General features: G+C 31.9%; 2 protein-coding genes across 2 annotated transcripts; both read left to right on the top strand.

Moving 5' to 3' along the window:
- The first annotated feature begins 4417 nt into the window (after nucleotides 1-4417).
- On the top strand, nucleotides 4418-5626 carry LOC134694110 (protein PML-like). Its single transcript, XM_063555106.1, has one exon. The coding sequence runs from the start codon at nucleotides 4418-4420 to the stop codon at nucleotides 5624-5626; it is 1209 nt and encodes a 402-aa protein (XP_063411176.1).
- A 7311-nt stretch (nucleotides 5627-12937) lies between these two features.
- LOC134695278 (uncharacterized) lies at nucleotides 12938-17097 on the top strand. The gene is made up of 2 exons (XM_063556499.1): nucleotides 12938-12989; nucleotides 14866-17097. The coding sequence occupies exon 2, from the start codon at nucleotides 14874-14876 to the stop codon at nucleotides 16566-16568; it is 1695 nt and encodes a 564-aa protein (XP_063412569.1). The 5' UTR covers nucleotides 12938-12989; nucleotides 14866-14873; the 3' UTR covers nucleotides 16569-17097.
- The last annotated feature ends 4291 nt before the right edge of the window (nucleotides 17098-21388 follow it).

The following is a 21388-nucleotide window of genomic DNA, read 5'->3' as shown; positions in this document are numbered from 1 at the left end:
CAATTTCATTATGTTGATCACGTTGATTTTGGTGCAGGGAAACACTTAATACAACCAGATAATTGCTATTATTTATCTTATATATTTTGTCTTATTGTTTTAATACCTTCAAATTCTTTTATTTTGATATATGAAAATATTAAATCACAAAAATAGTGAACTTCGAGGAAAATTTTAAACGGAAAGTATACCTAATGAAATGGCAAATTCAAGAATTCAAACACATCAAACCAATGAACAATAGTTTAAAATTATTCATACAACTGTCATTCTTTTATCTTTTAAAGCTTCGGACTCCCTTACATTTTGGACTGGATAATTACTAAAGTGATGCTCATAGTAGAAATACAAATCTAGTGCGGACAAATTGGTACCGTTTTGATTATATAAAAAGAAATTATTCTTTATATTTCAAGTTAAATGTAGTTTGTATCTGCGATTAATTGTTGTAGATTATGATAACCAAGTGACACCTACCTGCAAAAAATATGATATATATAAATAAGGGGATGTAATATGATTACCAATGAAACGAAATTCCATCATAGTTCAAATAAAGTAGAGTACATTAATTTTGGATGTAATGCGTCTTCTGATTTGCTGACGTTATTTTGTTATTAGCCCATATACCTAATTAAGTCATGTGACCGTGACGTCATCATCGTTTTTTCATGGTTTTCTACGGTTTAAATGGAATTTAGAATTAAATTATAAGAAAAAAACCAAAATACTTAACTCCGAGGAAAATTCAAAAAGGAAAGTCCAAAATCAAAAGTCCAAACACATCAAACGAATGGATAATAACTGTCATATTCCTGACTTGGTACAGGCATTTTCTTATGTAGAAAATGATGGATTAAACCTGGTTTTATAGCTAGCTAAACCTCTCACTTGTATGACAGTCGTATCAAATTCCATTACATTTTCAACAATGCATGAACAAAACAAACATACTCAAAGAGTAAAAATGTAAAAAAAATAGGGGTACAGCAGTCAAGTTATCATCTTAATCACTGTAAAAACAACAAATGTAACGAAGAAGCACACACAGGCATATATCAAATTTAACATACTCATTTTGCTTATCTTATACGACTATATTTATCTATGTCAAGTCTACCCGTAAAGGATGGAAGGTTTCAGTACTGGTGTAAAATTGTGCGTTTGAAATTCGCACAGGAAGACATAAAATACTTTTGTCGTTCAAAGTATGACGGCGTACATAGATGCAGAGTCACGTAAAGTAACTATAACAAAAAACAGAGTTAACAGTAAAGGTAATGATAATAAATAAAATAATTGTGGGGTTCAAAGTATGACGGGATACATAAGTACAGTTTCACGTCAAATGTATATCATAAAAAACAGACTTAACAGAATAAGTAGTATTATAGAATAGAACAGTTTTGTCATTCAAAGTATGTCAAGATCCATAAGTAAAAGTAATATTAAGAAATGAAACAATTTTGTCGTTCAAAGTATGATGTTTTACATACGCACAGAGTCACGTCAAATGAATATCTAAAAAAACTGACTAAACAGTAAAAGTAATATTAATAAAGACAAATAAAAGAATACTATACCACATTATTAAGATGATAACCAACGTCAGTACGCAAAATTTATACTTCAAGACCATCTTGTATTAATTGTGAAGTTGATACGGAATATTTATCAACAAGTTCTTGGTATCTTCCGATGAACTTTGTTGGAAAAAAGGACGAGACGTTCTTTGATATACCCCTGGTTCATCAACTTTCTGCTCAGACACTGGTGACGTTTTACAAAGTCTGAATAGAGCTGAAATCTCTTGAATACCGAATAAGGTGGGAAATGTATAGTCCATATGCAGGTGAAGTTGATATATAACTACTAAGGTGGGGGAAATTGATAATTTCAAAATTAAAATCGTCTCGTTTGTCATAGAAGCTGGTACTGAGATGACTGTGTATGTCATATTCGAGGTATAATGACTGTTCTATTTTTTATGTCTATTCGAAATTACATAAACAAAATTGTGGTGCACCCTGTTAATTAACCCGCTACGCGCCTTATTCAGTGTACACCAAATTTTTTATGTTATTTCTTCATAGACAGAAAAAATATTAGTCATTCCTTAATTAAAATAGTTATAGGAAACCGACTGCGCGAGGACTTTTTAATTAGCCAGTCAAGGTAATTAAAAAAAACCCACCATAAGTCAGTAAGCAATCCTAAGGCCTTCAACAAAGAGAAAAAAATCAAATGTACAGTTTGCTATAAAATGTCCATATGTTATCTTGGGTATTCAGGAAAATAAATAAATAGATCACAGATTAAAAGATAAACTTGCAGAATTCTGACACAGTTAAGTTATTTTAAAACTACAACGTATACAGAGAAAATTCTCTTCTTTGAAAGTCACTGAAACGATACGGTTCTGCATTTCTTTTTCATATTTCCTTTAAGTACTTCAAAATTGAATATTAGCAGGTATGAACAGACGAGCAGTGAAATTGATACATTTTAATGTTTCCGAAATTTAAAAAAACAACAATGAACAAAACATCCTATAAAAGGACAAGGGTATTTTTTTAAAGTTTTGTATGAGTGCTGTGATATGTAAAGTAAATAAATAAAGATTTGTAGTTAAACAGATGTCCATACTTACCTCAACATTCACAATATATACGACTAGCACACGGTTAAGGTTACCCAAATAGCTTGCCATATTTATCTATCAGACATTATCTCACCCCACATTAAAGTTCAACATGTGTACTATGCTAAATTTATTCAGATGGACAAGATTTTTCAGAGTATTTGATATATAAAGGTAATTATCATAAATTCAAGTTAAATTGTTTTCTTATGATGGTTAAACATATTTTTAGAATGTTTTGGTTGTCGAAAAAAATGTTTTATAATATAGTTTCTTAGATATTTATTTGTTCTGATGACGTCCTCAACATTCAACTGGTTGTGCTCGCGAAGTGCATTTATACATGTTACTCTCTTTACTCTATTTTAGGAGAGATAAAGTCGCTTAAAAATAAAATAATATTATCAAATGTAGCGTATACTGATATACGCTACATTTTAGTGTAGAACAAATTATAAAAACATAACAAGTGTCATTGAAATTAAAAGGATATATTCATGTCCCTTACGACTTGTATCCGTACTTCATTGAACATTTGAAAATGTTATATTAGCAGTCATGTACAGAAGAGCAACAGCAAAAACTTGCAGAATTTTTAAAATCATAAAAATTAAATTATTAATAGTGAGAATGTTTGTTAAACAGATAATTTATACCCTGCGACAAAAACCAACGATTTTGAAAATTATTTATTGCAATAGCGATTGATTGCTTGAGTGGTGCTAAGCCGTATTTGGCACTACTCTTTGGAATCTTTGGTCATCAATGATTTCATCTTTGTTTGGCTGCTTTCTTTGCTTTTTTGACCTGAGCGTCACTCATGAGTCTTATGTAGACGAAAGACGCGTATAATGTTCTATTGTATTGTTTATTTGTGTGTTTCTTTGTCCTGCAAATTCTATCATCTATTTTTATTGTAGCATTGTCATGTAATGGTCATGTTAATGTCATATTTAACATTGTCATAAAAGCGGTAGGTTTGGCTAGCCATAAAAGCATGTTCAACCCACCATTTTTTCTTAAAATGTCCTGACCAAGTCAGGAAAATGGACATTGTTATATATTATAGTTCGTTTCTGTATGGGTTGCATTTAAGTGTTTCTGTTGTTTCGTTATCGTATATATTTGATGTGTTTTTCTCTCAGTTTTAGTTTGTAACCCGGATTTGATTTTATCAATCGATTTAAGAATTTAGAACAGAAGAATACTACTGTTGCCTTTATTTAACATTACTACCACCAGTATTGGCTATTTACTGGCGGTCACAGTTTGCTTTTATTTTGCTTCGATTTTGTTATGAAATCTATTATTCAATCTTGAGCACATGATTTGAGTATATGATACAACTTTACCTTATATTCAATACCCTAACTATTTTATAATTCACAAGAAAACGTCTAAGTTATCTTGCTAGTTTTTTTTACATGTGAGATAAATTTTTAAAAGACAGGTGAACGATACAAAAAAAAAGGCATTATACTCATAAGTCGAAAAAAAAAAAAACCTTGATGAATCGAAAAAGTCGATCAGACGAACAAAAGTACACTAGATGATATCAGGTGCTCCGGACGTGATACGCAGACCCTGCTTTAAGTGTTGTGGTATACTATGAGGTATTTTTTTTCATTAAAACAATCTGCAATTTGAAAAAAAACACGTTTTCAAAACCTAAGACAGCACAATCTACCATGTATTTCAAATGGAAATAAGATAGCCTCAAATAAAGATAAAAACACAATAGTTGAGCTTTGGTGTCTCTCCTTTTTAGATTACACAATGGGTTCTAATACAAATATTTGTGGAATATGTGCACTTCGACAGATTACGGCAACATCTAAACACTGGTGTCCACAATGTGAAGAAGCTCTTTGTAGTGAGTGCAAAGATCATCATAAATTACTTGAAGCCACCCGAAGACATGAACCCATACCAATTTCAAGTTACAAATCTCTTCCAACATCCATAAACGACATAAACCAATCATGTGTCTATCACAATGAAGAATATCAAATATATTGTAATGAACATGCAATACCTCTCTGTCTTCAATGTATCAATGATCATAGTAAGTGCGACGTCGTTTCTCTTGAAAAGGTCATCAGCAACATCAAGACCTCTGGGCAATTTCTAGATTTAGAATCAAGACTTGGCGATCTATTACAAAACATTGAAAGAATAAAGAAAAACCGAGAGACTAATGTAACTGACATTGAAAAAATGAGAGAACAATATGTTAAAGAAATAAAGCAAATAAGAGTTGAAATAAACAATCATTTAGATAACCTTGAGAAACAAATTCTTAAAGAACTTGAAGAGAAGGAGTGTCAATATAAAGAGAGTATTCAGAAAGTTTTGATGTCGGTGAAAGAAAGAGGATCTATAATAACTGAATGTCAGTTGAATTTCAAAAGCATCAAAGAATATGCATCCGATCTTCAAACATATATTGGAATGAGAGACCTTGAGGTTACAGTTTATGAAAATGAAAAATATTTACAGTCGATGATAGAAGCGAAAGGTTTCGAGCATCTTGACTTAGTGTACAAGGTTGACACAATTGTTCAAAGTCTTTTGAACAATGTTAAGAGTTTTGGGTCATTTGAAATAAAAAATCGCATAAGTGATATTGCGTTGACAAGAGCAAAAGATCAGCAAGCACAAATACAAGTAGCAGCGACGAGGAACACCGTACACGATGTTAAATTAGTTCTGCAAAAGAAAATAACAACTAATGGTATGGCAGTAAGGGGTTGCTGTGTGTCAAGAGAAGGAGACTTTTTGTTCGCTGATCATGCCTCACATTCTCTGTTCGTAATAAAATTAGATGGAACCCTAAAATATAAGATGTCGGTTGATCCTAGTTTTGGGTTTGATACAACATTTATCGATGATAACAATGTTGCTGTTACATCTGGAGATTCAACAAATAAGACCGGTATTGACATTATAAACATTATGAACCGAAAAAAAAATAAAGTTTATTAAACTTCCTGGTCGTTCATATGGAATCACACGAGATCACGACTCGTTGTTTGTCTGTGTTGAAGGATGTGGAATATATAAAATAAACACTATGAATTATACTACCACTCACGTGATCAGCTGTAAATTTCCGTGGAGATCCTACGTATCTGTATTCGACGATAAGATATACTACACTGACTCAAGTGATCACAGCGTAGTTTGTTGTGATCGTAATGGATCAGCTGTTTGGACTTTTAAAGATTATTCAGCTTCTATGAACCCGGGAGGCATCACTGTGGATAATGATGGTAACGTGTTAATGGTTGGAGGAACATCGTCGATCGCGAATGTGGTGATTATTTCAAACGATGGAAAACATCACAGACAAATTCTGAAAGGCGAACATAAACCATCAACAATTTTCTTTGATAAACAGAAAAAAGAACTTCTCGTTACAAATTTAAATCATACTGCCTTTCTCTACAATGCTACGTAAACGTGATTGAAATTCTAATAATTGCCACAACACACAGTTAACACACAACTTATTCTTGCAAATAACACGCTTTCCCTAACAGTGTTATGTAAAACAATTGTAACAAGTTGCTTTCTTTAATAAAAGAAATGCAATCGTAAACCCAAATGCTTGTGTAGCGGGGTTGCTTCCCCTCAGTACAGGTAGAACATATATAGCCAGTTTTAATCAACTGAGCTAGGGAATCGATTCTTTGGCTCAGTGGGTTTAAGCACTGACTGTCACCCAGACGACCGGGGTTCGAATCCCGATGGTGACGATACGAATTTGTAGAGTAGATACGTGCTCTCCGGTAACATTTGCCGCCCAACTAAAAACATCCACGATGGTTATCTGGAGTATAGCCAGGGTTTGTGTTGTTAATAGTCATATATGAAGATATGATGACTCTTGTGGTGGGGGAATAGTGTAGCGGGGTTGCTTCCCCTCAGTACAGGTAGAACATATATAGCCAGTTTTAATCAACTGAGGTAAGGAATCGATTCTTTGGCTCAGTGGGTTTAAGCACTGACTGTCACCCAGACGACCGGGGTTCGAATCCCGGTGGTGACGATATGAATTTGTAGAGTAGATACGTGCTCTCCAGTTACACTTGTTTAGCATAGAATATCAGATAATTGTTTAATAAAGACGTATTGTTTGATATAATTTTATTTGCCTCTCCCGAAAGACTACATGTTTAGTCACCCAGAATGTTCCATTCTAAGGTGTTGGTTGTATTTATTGTTTTAGAGTAAGTTTTGATAAATGCCTTGCATGGACAACAAACTCAAACCAAGCTTTTGGAGTAAAACAGTATAAAACCAGAACTTTATGCTTTTTCAAACAAATCCCCCTCTATTATTTCTAGGTTGTCCTTTTGTAAATTATTCCAAATAAAAAGAAGCTGTAAATGTGTTGTTTTATACGGCTGTGTGATAGAAACTAGTAAAAAAGCTGGAATGAAAAGATCAATGCAGTATACATGAGGTTTATGTCCAGTACGCAATTAAAAAAAAGTTATTTTTGCAATCGCCTGTCCGTTAAATAAGGATATTGATTTTCCTAATTTTTCGCCAAACTCGCGGTGGGCCTCTGTCAAATAGATCCTCTAACTTGACTAATGAATACAGATTGCAACAACTCCTTGTAAATGAATTGACGGCATCGTCAATCATACCACATCTTCTTTTGTATACTTACATCCAATTCGTGGTATGTCTAAACATGAGGTGCAAGAATTCGTGTCTTTGATTCTATATTGTCTAGTTTTTGAATATATATCAATGGAACCCAATCAGAAAAGGCCGGATTGTTTATGGAAAGGATATCATTAATAATATCATTACACATGTAAACAGTGAACAATTACTTGGCATCATAATCGATGATTCTCTTTCATTGAATCAACAAATAAACAAAGTATGTACTGTGATTTCAACTAGACTAGGTTTACTTAATCGATTGAAACATTATATTCCATAAAAAGGTTTATGTTTATTTTGTAATGGATATGTACTTCTTTTTTTTATAATTATTATTGCGGTACAATATGGACAGAAACATGTAATCTAAATATGAAAAATATGTGTAAAATTTCTAAACAGATTGGAAAGAGTGTCGTCAACTCACTAAATATGCCCTTTCCTCGTTTTGTAAAAATTGGTGTAAACGGGATTCTTATTACATAAATATATGCAAATTGTAGATTATAGAATGTCACATTTTGAAAATAATTTAGAAGTTAACAATAGGGTATCACAAGCCTAGTAGTCAGCACTTGTTGTGCTGACATGAATTGTTTTTGATATGGTTATATTTACTTTTAGGAATTTTGGTTCTCAATGCTCTTCAACTTCGTACTTTATTCGGCCTTTTAAATTTTTTTTGTATTCGAGCGTCACTGATGAGTCTTTTGTAGACGAAACGCGCGTCTGGCGTATATACTAAATTTAGTCCTGGTATCTATGATGAGTTTATGTCTATAATACACCCATTTCCAGAATAAGAACTTTCAAAGCGGTTTGTGTGTGTACCGGCCGACAAAGCATCCAATAATGTGGTGGTGGTATGCTGTAAATACTATACAGACGTTATAAAGAATGTAATTTAAATTCATCTACATTCCAGTCAATGCGCTCCACAGAGAGTCACATAGTAAACAAACATATCATAACCACATAAAAGCTTAAGGCTTCTTCTGAACATTTGAAGGTCCCTATTATGTATTGGTGATCTAAACTACACAAAAACAATTTAAATATCGTTTCATCTCGGCATCTAGTAAGTATTCTACAACCTATCTTTCAGTGCTTTTTAACTAGTTCCTTAACTACAATCAAAGAGCATATCATTAGCTATTGTAATAAAATATACGAACATATATGAACATAGTGGAATTAACTATTTTTGGAGTGAACAAAATTCTTCAGATACTTTAGATACATTTCGTACTTTTAATGGTTCTTTTGATTCTGTTGACAGTTTCGATTTTTCTTCTCTTAAAACTAAACTTTCACATTATCTGACCAAACAAAAAAAATTCCTATTCAATTAAATGGACGTTTGGTAAATCTGAATTGAATTGCTGAAACTCATTTAAAGCCATCTTTATCTGGTGAGAAAGGTGAATATGCTAGATGTTCTTACTGGAGGTGTGATGAGATGATTGAAGCTGTTAATGTTCTCCTTGATAATATTTATGTTCTTTTCTCTAACAAAGTTTATCGACAAGTTGTTTGTATCCCTATTGACACGAATTGCGCCCCTTTTATAGAAGACTTGTTTTTGTATTGTTATGAATCACAGTTTATGACAGAACTCAATAAAAATTGCATTTAATGGATACATTCAACAACACTTACAGTTATCTTGATGACATGTTTTCGTTTAATAAACAAGAATTTTCACGACCCACTGCTGAAATTTACCCTTAGGAACTTACTTCAAATAAATGAAGTTTAAACGGTAATCACTGTCCTTTCCTAGATTTTGATATTTTGATTTTAAACGGGAAACTCCACACTAAAATTTACGACAATTTGGACGACTTTTCGTTCCCTATTGTTAATTTTCCGTTTTTAGATGGTGATGTTCCTTTGGCACCATCTTATATTTCACAGCTCGTTCGCTATGTCCGTGTCTGTTGTGACGTCAAAAACTTTATTCAAACAATAAGGATGGTTAATTTTTCAAAAAAGAATCACATATCACAAATGAGTCTTAATGTTTACGTGTGTGAATAGAATGCACCTGCTTATTTTTGTCAATTATTTAACAATAACCAAAATGTTAATGCAAAATATTATTTGCGTTCATTTGTCTTTTCTTCCAACGTTCGAGAACAAAATTTATGAAAAAAACACATTTCAATATTCCGGTACAGTCCTTGGGAACAGTATTCCAGTAGAAATCAAAAAGATAGAAACGATAGAACAGTTCAAATGCAGTTATTATAATTTCTTGCTTCTAAACTAAAAATGAAATTATCAGATGAAATTTATCTATATTTTAAAAATCCATATATTTGTCTTGTACATCATTAACAAAATATGCTCACGAAACGGCTCTGTATGTTTTTCGCCATTTATTTGCATAAAGAAATGTTGTTATACTGCAGTATACATCAGGGAAGATTAGGAATGTGCTAACTGAGTTTACCCTCTTTGAATAAAGTATTTATTATTATCATTATTATAATTATTATTATTATTATTATATAATAGGGAGGCACACGCCCTGTATTTCAGTTCAGAAGTACCGGTTTGTTAGTTTGGTACCATCAGGGAACAAGAATCGAAGTAAATGTTACAAGCTATACTTTATTGTAGGGGTATATTCAGTAAATAAATATACGTCATCAGGGACCGCCCATTTAGGGAAGAGCTTTTTGTATAACACTGAAGTCATATGCTCATCTGATTGGTAGAAAATGTTTGTAATAAAAATTTTTTGGCAGATGGATCAAAACTAGAGTTGAAAAAAATAAAAAAATAAATGCTGAATGTACTAAATGTTTTTACTACAGGGTTAAAAGTAATGGGGTCAGTATAGGAATTCAGTGCGGATCTACATTGTTTGTAAACAAGGCCATGTAAGTACCCAAAAATTCAGCATGACCCTTTGTTTTTATTTTTGCAATAGATAGGGCTACATTTGAACTTTCATGAATGGTATATGAAAGTTTCTAATTTCTAAAGGTAATTCAGATATAAATTTAATTCCATAGATATAGGAAGATGTGGTGTGAGTGCCAATGAGACAACTCTCCATCCAAATAACAATTTAAAAATTAAACCATTATAGGTTAAAGTACGGCCTTCAACACGGAGCCTTGGCTCACACCGAACAACAAGCTATAAAGGGCCCCAAAATTACTAGTGTAAAACCATTCAAACGGGAAAACCAACGGTCTAATCTATATAAACAAAACGAGAAACGAGAAACACGTATATATTACATAAACAAACGACAACTACTGTACATCAGATTCCTGACTTAGGACAGGTGCAAACATTTGCAGCGGGATTAAACGTTTTAATGGGCCCAAACCTTCTCCCTTTTTCTAAAACAATAGCATAACATCACAACATATAAAAACATACGATAAAATATCAATTAGCAGACTTAACTCAATCAAAAAACGTATGATTACACAAAGAACGAATAAATTTGATCTGCGATATCTGAATACAAATGCACAGTTAATTAAATATTAGAGACAAACAGTCATGACCAAAAGGCTATCAAACAAATTCAAACACACTGAGAAATATTTAACCAATCAATGTTCACTTTAGAAAAAAACCGGTTTTTTATAATCTTGAAGTTTATACAAATGTTGTAAGAATAAGTACATATATTAGCATTAAGGTCAAAGGGTGATTTTTTTACTGAATTTACCCCATTAGTTTTAACATGGCTATCGCTCGGGCAAAAGTAATCACGAATATGATTCATAACCATGTTAAAACTACAATAAAGTATAGCTTGCATTAATTACTTTTTAAATATGCTGCAAAATTTTACCACAATTTTGATTTTGATATTTAAGTTTAACACGGAAAACTGCATATTAAAACTAACTAAGAAAGGGATGATTTTTCATTACCTATTATTAATGTTCCTGTTATGGAAGGTGATCTTCCTTTGGATTCGTCTTATGGTTCAATATCTTATTCCGTTACAGAACAAATAATACACATTCATTTTCCATAATCAGCTTAAAGGATTTAATGAACTTATGTTTCACGAGATTGTAAAATTTGGAAATATCTTTAGTAATAAGTTATATAGCCTAAATATATTTGAAATTAATTTGTTGTTATATTTTTCATTTGTGAAAGACATTCGTAATTGAAAATATTTTTTATTTGAAATATTTGATTGATGTTCAAATATTTTAGAAATATTTATTCCTAATACTTCCAAATATATTCACAAAGTTCCTTTTAGAACTTTTCTTTTACGAAACATGTTTGTATTATTCTTACTACGTGCATTGCAAATACATGTACATCTAGGAATCTGATGTACAGTAGTTGTCGTTTGTTTATGTAATAGAAACGTGTTTCTCGTTTCTCGTTTTTTATATAGATTAGACCGATGGTTTTCCCATTTGAATGCCTTTACACTAGTAATTTTGGGGCCCTTTATAGTTTGTTGTTGGGTGTGAGCCAAGGCTCCGTGTTGAAGGCCGTACCTTGACTTATAATGGTTTAATTTTATAAATTACTATTTTGATGGAGAGTTGTCTCATTGGCACGCACATCACATCTTCCTATACCTTTGAGTTCTGCAATGAGACAACTCTTCATCCATGTCACAATTTATAATAGTAAACCAATATAGGTAAAAGTACAGTCTTCAACACGGAGCCTTGGCTCACACCGAACAGCAAGCTATAAATGTATGAACAAGAATAATTTTTACACCTTACAATTTATATTCGAGTGCATTTTTGTTTTGACTTTTGAAAGGTTGTTGTAAGATTTATATTCATTTAAAGCAATGTTAATCAGGTCAAATGAATTTAAAAACCGCCATTATATATTAGATTTTTTTTATTCTAATGATACACAAAAATGAATTACATGAAGAAATACCGATGTTTGTCTTCAGAGTGTTATATAAGGTGAATGATGACTCCATGTTTATCGTAACAATTGAAAACTGATGAGATAAATAATGCATTCATTTCATCATTTACCTTCTGAATGAACTCTTATTTTTACCACAAAATGCAACCTCCTTGCAGCTCTGTCGACGAAATATAAAGTTTAGGCATAGTATGGAATATAACACATTTGAAAACACAAAACCAATAGGATAATAAATCGTTAGATTTTTTTGTTTTATAAGTTGCCTAATTTATCAACCCTTCAAAAACAAAAAAGGAAAAGAATTACTCCGACGAAACAAACCCCTAGAACCAACGAAATAAAATATATTTTAAAAAGAATTATCAACAACTGTTCACTGATTCACGACCACTATCATGTATATTGTTACTGAAAATGTGTTTCTGTAAACAAATATAATTGTAAATTTAAGATTTCGCATATAAGGACTTTCATTGCTCGAACAATATATCTATGGGAAACTGGTCATTCATTCAAGCTAAGTGCAAGCATTAAAAATGCTACACCACAACAAACAATTGTGTTTTGTGTGCGTGTGTTTGTGTGTGTATGTGTGTTTGCGCGGGTGGAGAGAACAATTCTACGTTTCACTTTATCAAAATTGCAATTAATTGCTATATTTATTGTTCACGCCGGGTTTCCATACACGGTAATAATATAATTGTTTATCATGTGACTTTTTCACTTCCTTGATAGAAAGGAAAGATATTTATCTGCCTATGTAATGCAGGTAAGGCGTACAAGATTGTTATTATGATAAATATTTTATACATATTACTTTTTAAAATAAAAATCACAATAAGATAAGAAAGTTTGACTAAAATTGATCTACAAGTATTCTTGAAAACGAGTAAGAACATGCAACTGCAGAGACACGAAATGATCAAAATGTATCGGAAAAGCATTTTCACCTGACATAAAGATTAATTTGTATTGGAACACAACACATTATTTTTATATATGTTTCCAATACCCTCATTTGATCAGAATACCCAAACCATAAATTACCTTTGGAGAGGGCGTTTACAAAGAAAGTTGTTACAGTATACTGAACATTTGAAGTAACGCATCATTTAATCAATACCGTAATTTTCCGAAGATACTGTGTTCTGTAATTGATAAAATTTTTACCTAATTCATAAGCATGTAAATGGTAAATATGATTCAATAGGCGGACAGATTGATGCAGATACATGTGAAGATTATATTCTATTTGAAATCAATTTGAAGTAGATGTTAATTGTCGAATTTAAACTTGAAAATTGCAATGGAAAGTTAAAGTCTGAGGAAAAGTTTGACTTTATTTTGAAAAAAAAAACCCTCAAGGTAAATTTTGAACCATTAAATAATTTCATCTCTCCAATGTTGTGTTTCAAATTGTTTCTAGTACAGCTTATTGCATGTTAAGTGTAATGATTTTTAGCAATAAACAAAGTGACCGAAATCATTGTAGACCTACATCTGTTATATGCTAGGTTGGTGTATTTGTTTGAGATCTGGCAGATAAGTCATTCAAAAAGGGATGAAAGATACCAAAGAGACAGTCAATCTCATAAATCGAAAATAAACTGACAACGTCTGGCTTAAAATGAAAGAAAATAACAATAGAACACATGACACAATAAAGAAAACTAAAGAATAATCAACACGAATCCCACCAAAAATTAGAAGTGATCTCAGGTGCTCCGCAAAGGTAAGCAAAATCTGCTCCATATGTGGCACAAGTCGTATGGCTTATGTTATAACAAATTAAGTAAATAGTCTAATTTTATAGGTCATATTCATGAAAGGGAATGGGATTGTAGTTACGGCGTGAGGAAAATATCCGATATCAATTGTAAAACGGTTATTTCATTACGTTTAAAGTTTGGCTGGTTGGACAACTATGTGTGTTTTATTGATCTCTTGTTATATAAGATTTGCCAATCAATTAATTCAGTTCATTAATGAAATTTCAACTTTGTAGTGGGAGAGGGGTTCGCGTTTTTGTTGTATGTGTTATTTATGTTGTTCCGTAAGCGTGTTATTGATAGATACATAAAAGAGAGGCAATGCTACCAAATCATTATTCTTTTTTTTATATAACACCATGGAAAACTTTCTACACAAATTTAATTAATCGAGCCTTTTCGATGAAAGTGCCAAAACTAATATCAAGAATAGGATATCATTTGTGAATATCTGCAAAGATAATAAATGAAGTAGACAAACATATTAGTCTAAGTCAACGCTGCCCTTGTTATTAGTAAGCATACAGAAAACAGCCCAATAAATACATCAAAAAAATATCCACAGTAATGAATCAGATATACAAAGACATATATTTGTCTTGAGTGTGTCATTAAAGGGAAATGATAGCTCTCTGTTTATCGTATTATGTGAAAATAGAGGGGTAAAATCGTACATTGTTCTCGTTGTTCTGCACTTGAATAAACTCTTATTTGTACAAAAAACAGCAACCTCTCCATTGCTTCCCAAAGCAAATGAACCACCATCGAAAAAAAGAGAACACAAAGCTGGGGCAAAATAATTTAGGAAAATAAAAGAAACAATAATTTGTAATCCAAACATTTTAATTCACATACATTTTTTTTATATACTTTCAGATACAACCATGTCAACTGATACTCATGATTGTTGTATATGTTCACTTCGACAAATAACGAAAACATCAAATAACTGGTGCCCAGAGTGTGAAGAGGCCATTTGTGATGAGTGTAAAGAGCATCATAAAGTTCTGAAAGCCACTCGAAATCACGAACTCATTCCGATTTCCAATTACAAGTCTCTTCCGTCATTTATAACAAATCTACAACAGGCATGTATCTACCACAATGAAAAGTATCAACTATACTGCACTGAGCATAATTTACCTATGTGTATCAAATGTATAAAAAATCATCAGAAATGCACGGTAAGTGCATTTGAAGAGATAATTAATGATGCCAAATCCTCTGAGCAGTTTCAAGATTTAGAGACCAGGTTAGAAGACTTATTACAGAACATTGATAAAATAAAAAAGGACCGGAAGGCTAATGTGGTCAGTATTGAAGAAATGAAAAAGCGGCATGTTGCAGAAATTCAGCATATAAGAGTTGAAATAAATAAACATTTAGACAATCTCGAAAAACAAATAATTAAAGATGTTGAAGAAAAAGAGAGTCAATGTAAGGAGAGTATTCAGAAAGCGTTATCGTCAGTAAAAGAAAAGGAAACCATGATAAATCAAAGTCAGATTAATTTGCAAAGCATCAAACAGTATGCATCCGATTTTCAAACATTTCTTGGAATGAGAGAACTTGAGTTGAAAGTAAACGAAAATGAACAATATTTGCAGTCGCTTATAGAAACAAATGGTTTCGAGAATCTTGACTTAGTGTGCAATGTTGACACAGATGTTGAAAGTATTTTGCACAATGTTAAGAGTTTTGGGTCAATTGAAATAAAAAAGCACATAAGCGATATTGGGTTGACAAGAGCGAAGGATAAACAAGCACAAATACAAGTAAAAACAGAGATGAAGACCATCAACGACGTGAAGTTAATAATGCAGAAGAAAATAACAACTAATGGAGAGGCAGTACGGGGTTGCTGTATTTCAAGAAATGGAGACTTTTTGTTTACTGATCATGCCTCTAAAAAATCACTGTACGTATTCAAGTCAAATAGAACCCTTAAATATAAGATGTCGGTTGATCCTAGTGATGGGTTTGATATAACATTTGTCGATGATAAAAATGTCGCAATAACAACTGGGCAGTCATCAAAGAAGACCGGTATTGATATCATAGATACTGAAAACCAAACTAAAGTAAAGTTTATCAACCTTCCTGGACGTTCATTTGGAATCACATGTGATATCGACTCGCTGTTTGTCTGTGTGGAAGGAAGTGGTATCTTCAAAGTTAATACTGTAGACTATACTACCTCTAGCGTGATCAGTTGTAACTTGTCCTGGTTTTCTTACGTATCTGTATTCAACTACAAGATATACTACACTGACAGCAATGATCACAGTGTAGTTTGTTGTGACCGTAATGGATCACGTATTTGGAATTTTAAAGGTGATTCAGTTTTAAAATTCATAAGAGGCCTCACTGTCGATAGTGAGGGACACGTGTTTGTTGTTGGAGCATCGTCGTCGAATTGTCTTATTATATCAAAAGATGGAAAACATCATAAGGAAATCCTGACCAATGCAGATGGTCTGTGTGAGCCATCTGCTGTTTTCTTTGATAAACGAAAAAGTGAGTTCCTTGTTGCAAATACAAAGCAAACTGCGTTTCTCTATAGTCTTACGCAAACGTGATTGAAATCCTAAGGATTGGCACAACGCACAGTTGACAAAAAAAAATTACCGTTTTAAATTACTTGGCACCCGATTTCCGTTATATGCAATGTAATAATAATATAAAACTTTAATTTTAATTTTAAATTAGGACAGTATTGGACTTCAAATTACTTGTGCTTTTGTCGTGTCCCTCAGTCTTACTTTTCTGTACTTTTTTTTTGCACTATCGTTGGTTTTCAGACTAAAGACTGTTTGACTTTCTTTTTTTTTACAAGAAGTGCACATAGAATATTTCGTAGGAAGGGAAGGACATTGCATGTAATACTAGAGCAAATAGTAGCTTCAGGATAAACATATTTATGTTGTTAATTGATGTTATTTAATACTACAAAGGGGATATTTCAACGGAACAAGAGTGAGTGGAAATGTGAAGAGAAATATCTCAAGATGTAAAATAAGCAAACTTCCGAACGAGTACCCAAGTACTCAAGTACTCGTTCCCATCCCTTATTTAAATTGATATGATTGACAGCACAATTTAACTGGATTTGCTGTAAATAGAACACAAACGCTTTCAAATTACTTGAAATTATTCATAGTTGTATGTATATAAACTGATAATCGATAATTATACGATTCGTTATACCTTACATCACTCACAGAAAAAGACAATCATCGAAGTCTTTGTTGTGTTTGATTTATACTTGTGTCCAGTGGCAAATATTTCATATATATATATTCAGAACCGTTCATTAATGTGACAATGATTGGGATCCTACAGTCATAACTGTTTAAACAAAAATAACAGAAATACAACACAGCTGACTAAAATGTTCAAACAAACATACAAAAGGAAAATTGACTAAGTGTAAAACTTACTTGTAGTTGAATGTGGGTATTTGTCATTCAAGGTTTTTGATATTTTTGGGTTTGATGGTTCGTGATAAAGGTTAAATCATATCTCTGATTATTTCTTAAAAACACCCTTTTAACCCATGCCAATGTACATATTGGCAAAGTATGTGGCAATTGTGTATCATTTGAGATGACTTGGGATCATAAGTCTAATCGCACAAAATATTGCTGTCTCATTGCTGTATACCAAGTATCTCTTTAAACGCTGTATTCCATTTTTCTTCTTCTAATTTGTTTAAAATCATAATGTTGTTCATGTTGATGGTTGTTTTAATGTGTGCATATTGTTTTGATGGTATACTAGTGGATTATTAAATGTACTATGGAGAGCAATTAATCTTTGAGTAACAAAAAAAAAAGAGGTGATACAAAAACAATGAATACAAAGGCAAGTTAGAAAAGCGAAATTCCATAGAAACAGACGACATTGAACGATTCAGATGAACAGAACAGTCGAGAGGCAAGTGTCCTATTCCTGATTCTAATGCATCTTGTGTAGAACGAAATATTTAAAGAATTCGAAGGAGTACGAAACAGTATGAATACATCAGGAGTATACCTATGCTGTCAAACAGTTAAAACAAGATGACATATAGACACTAAATAAACATCAGCAAAAATGAAAATAGCTAAAGTACATAAATACTAGATGTATAAACACAAATAAAAAGGACGCTATAACACATAATTTAGATGATAAACAATGTCAGTACCTAGAACATGTACTTCATGAATTTGGATTTAAAAGCGTGGAAAAGGCTTATGGGATAATAGCTCAGAGTTATGGTCGTCCTAATTTTGGTATTTAATATAATAGTTCAATCACGTGATCAAAGTCATTGCGAATAGATACATACAATATCATATCATTTTTTTTAATCAAATCATAAACAAATAGTGTACTAGTCACGACATACAAACACCTCGAATACATAATATCTATAATACTTTGTCAGTAATGTTCGATCAAGATAAATCATGCTTGTATACATCTTGTAACAATCTACGGAAAGCATTATCGTGCATTTAAAATCATAAAGAAATAAGTTCAACAATAAAAAATCAAATGAAAGTCACCGTTGGTCAAAATGTTTATTAAATGTTTAAGTAATGGTCGTCCTAATTTTAGTTATTTTGAATTTAAGCTTTTTGATAAAGTTATATCAAAATGTCATACTCTTATGTTCTTATGTGACATATAGACTACGAATGATATGGCTGCAGTAAGTATTTCTTTGCAAAACTTTCGTTGTGATCATCATTATCAATTTCATTATGTTGATCACGTTGATTTTGGTGCAAGAAAACACTTAATACAACCAGATAATTGCTAGTATTTATTTTATATATTTTGTCTCATTGTTTTAATACCTTCAAATTCTTTTGATATATAAAAATACTAAATCACAAAAATAGTGAGCTTCGAGGAAAATTTAAAACGAAAGGTACCTAATGAAATGGCAAATTCAAAAATTCAAACACATCAAACCAATGAACAATAGTTTAAAATTATTCATACAACTGTCGTTCTTTTATCTTTTAAAGCTTCGGAATCTCTAACATTTCGGACTGGATAATTACGAAAGTGATGTTCATAGTAGAAATACAAGTCAGTGCGGACAAATTGGTACCGTTATGATTATATAAAAAGAAATTATTCTTTCCATTTCAATTTAGATGTAGTTTGTATCTGCGATTAATTGTTGTAGATTATGATAACTAAGTGACACCTACCTGCCAAAAATATGATATATATAAATAAGGGGATGTAATATGATTAACAATGAAACGAAATTCCATCATAGTTCAAATAAAATAGAATAAATTAATTTTGGATGTGACGCGTCTTCTGATTGTCTGATGTTATTTTGTTATTAGCCCATAGACATAATTTAGTCATGCGACCGTTACGTCATCAACGTTTTTTCATGGTTTTCTACGGTTTAAAATGGAATTTAGAATTAGATTATAAGAAAAAACACCAAAATACTGAACTCCGAGGAAAATTCAAAAAGGAAAGTCCAAAATCAAAAGGGAAAAATCAAAAGTCCAAGCACATCAAACGAATGGATAACAACTGTCATATTCCTGACTTGGTACAGGCATTTTCTAATGTAGAAAATGGTGGATTAAACCTGGTTTTATAGCTAGCTAAACCTCTCACTTGTATGACAGTCGTATCAAATTCCATTACATTGCCAACGATGCCTGAACAAAACAAACATACTCAAAGAGTAAAAATGTCAAAAATAGGGGTACAGCAGTCAATATTGTGTTATCATCTTAATCACTGTTAAAACAACAAAGGTAACGAAAAAGCACACAAATGCATATATCAAATTCAACATACTCATTTTGCTTTCCTTATACGACCATAGTTATCTATGTCAAGTCTACCCGTGAAGGATGGAAGGTTTCAAATTTGCACAGGTAGACATAAACTAATTTTGTCGTTCAAAGTATGACGGCATACATAGATGCAGAATCACGTAAGTTAGATATAACAAAAACAGACTTAACAGTTAAAGTAATAATAATAAATAAAATAATTGTGGTTCAAAGTATGACGGGATACATAATTACAGTTTTACGTCAAATGTATATCATAAAAAACAGACTTAACAGAATAAGTAGTATTATAGAATAAATAGTTTTGTCATTCAAAGTATGTCAAGATCCATAAGTATAATAGGCCCAAGACCACAATTAATGACCCTACTTTTCGTTGTTCACGAATATAGTTCCCTTTAATTAAAGTGTATTTTTTCTTTATTTTTTTTTTGCCTTTCTCATTCATTTCTTAGTTTTTCTAGGGTGGACATGAAAGAAGAGAGCTGAAATAAACGTTTGGATGTTTTATTTTAACTGATTTTGATAAGGAAAGAGTGATAAGGCCAGGTGCAAAAAGGTTATATTTACACTTTTCGGAACATCTCTTGACTTGTCCATAGGGGTATGGATGTGTAGTGGCTAAATTTGTAAGTTGTGTGAAAGCAATCTTTCTGAATTTTGGATATATTTTTGGACTAGCACTATACATTACACTCACCAAAAAATTGACAAAAAGATTCGGTGCAATTTTTTTAATAAGACAAAAAGTTATAAAGAACTGATAAAGGAATTAATTGTGGTCTGTGGCCAAAAGTAATATTAAAAAATGAAATAATTTTGTCGTTCAAAGTATGATGTTTTACATAAGCACAGAGTCACGTCAAATGAATATCTAAAAAAAATGACTTAACAGTAAAAGTAATATTAGTAAAGACAAATAAAAGAATACTATAACACGTTATTGAGATGATAACCAACGTCAGTATGCAAAATCTATACTTCAAGACCATCTTGTATTATTTGTGAAGTTAATACGGAATATTTATCAACAAGTTCTTGGTATCTCCCGATGAACTTTTTTTTTAGAAAAAGGACGAGACGTTCTTTGACATACCCCTGGTTCATCAACTTTCTGCTCAGACACTGGTGACGTTTTACAAAGTCTGAATAGGAGCTGCAAGCTCTTGAATACCAAATAAGTTGGAAAATGTAAATTCCATATGCAGGTGAAGTTGGTATATTACTACTAAGGTGGGGGAAATTGATAATTTCAAAATTAAAATCGTCTCGTTTGTCATAGATTCTGGTACTGAGATGACTGTGCATGTCAAATTCGTGGTATAATGACTGTAATATTTTTTCTGTCTATTCGAAATTACATAAAAATTGAGGTGCACACTGTTAATTAACCAGCTACGAGCGTTATTCAGTGTGCACCAAATTTTCTATGTTATTTCTTCATAGACAGAAAAAATATAAGTCATTCCTTAATGAAAATAGTTATAGGAAACCGACTGCGCGAGGACTCTTTAATTAGCCAGTCAAGGTAATTAAAAAAAACCACCATAATTCAGTAAGCAATCCTAAGGCCT

Source organism: Mytilus trossulus, chromosome 13 (assembly GCF_036588685.1).
Source record: "Mytilus trossulus isolate FHL-02 chromosome 13, PNRI_Mtr1.1.1.hap1, whole genome shotgun sequence".
Lineage (NCBI taxonomy): Eukaryota > Metazoa > Mollusca > Bivalvia > Mytilida > Mytilidae > Mytilus > Mytilus trossulus.
Note: the sequence above shows the minus strand (reverse complement) of the source record. Positions and strands in the feature narration are given on the sequence as shown.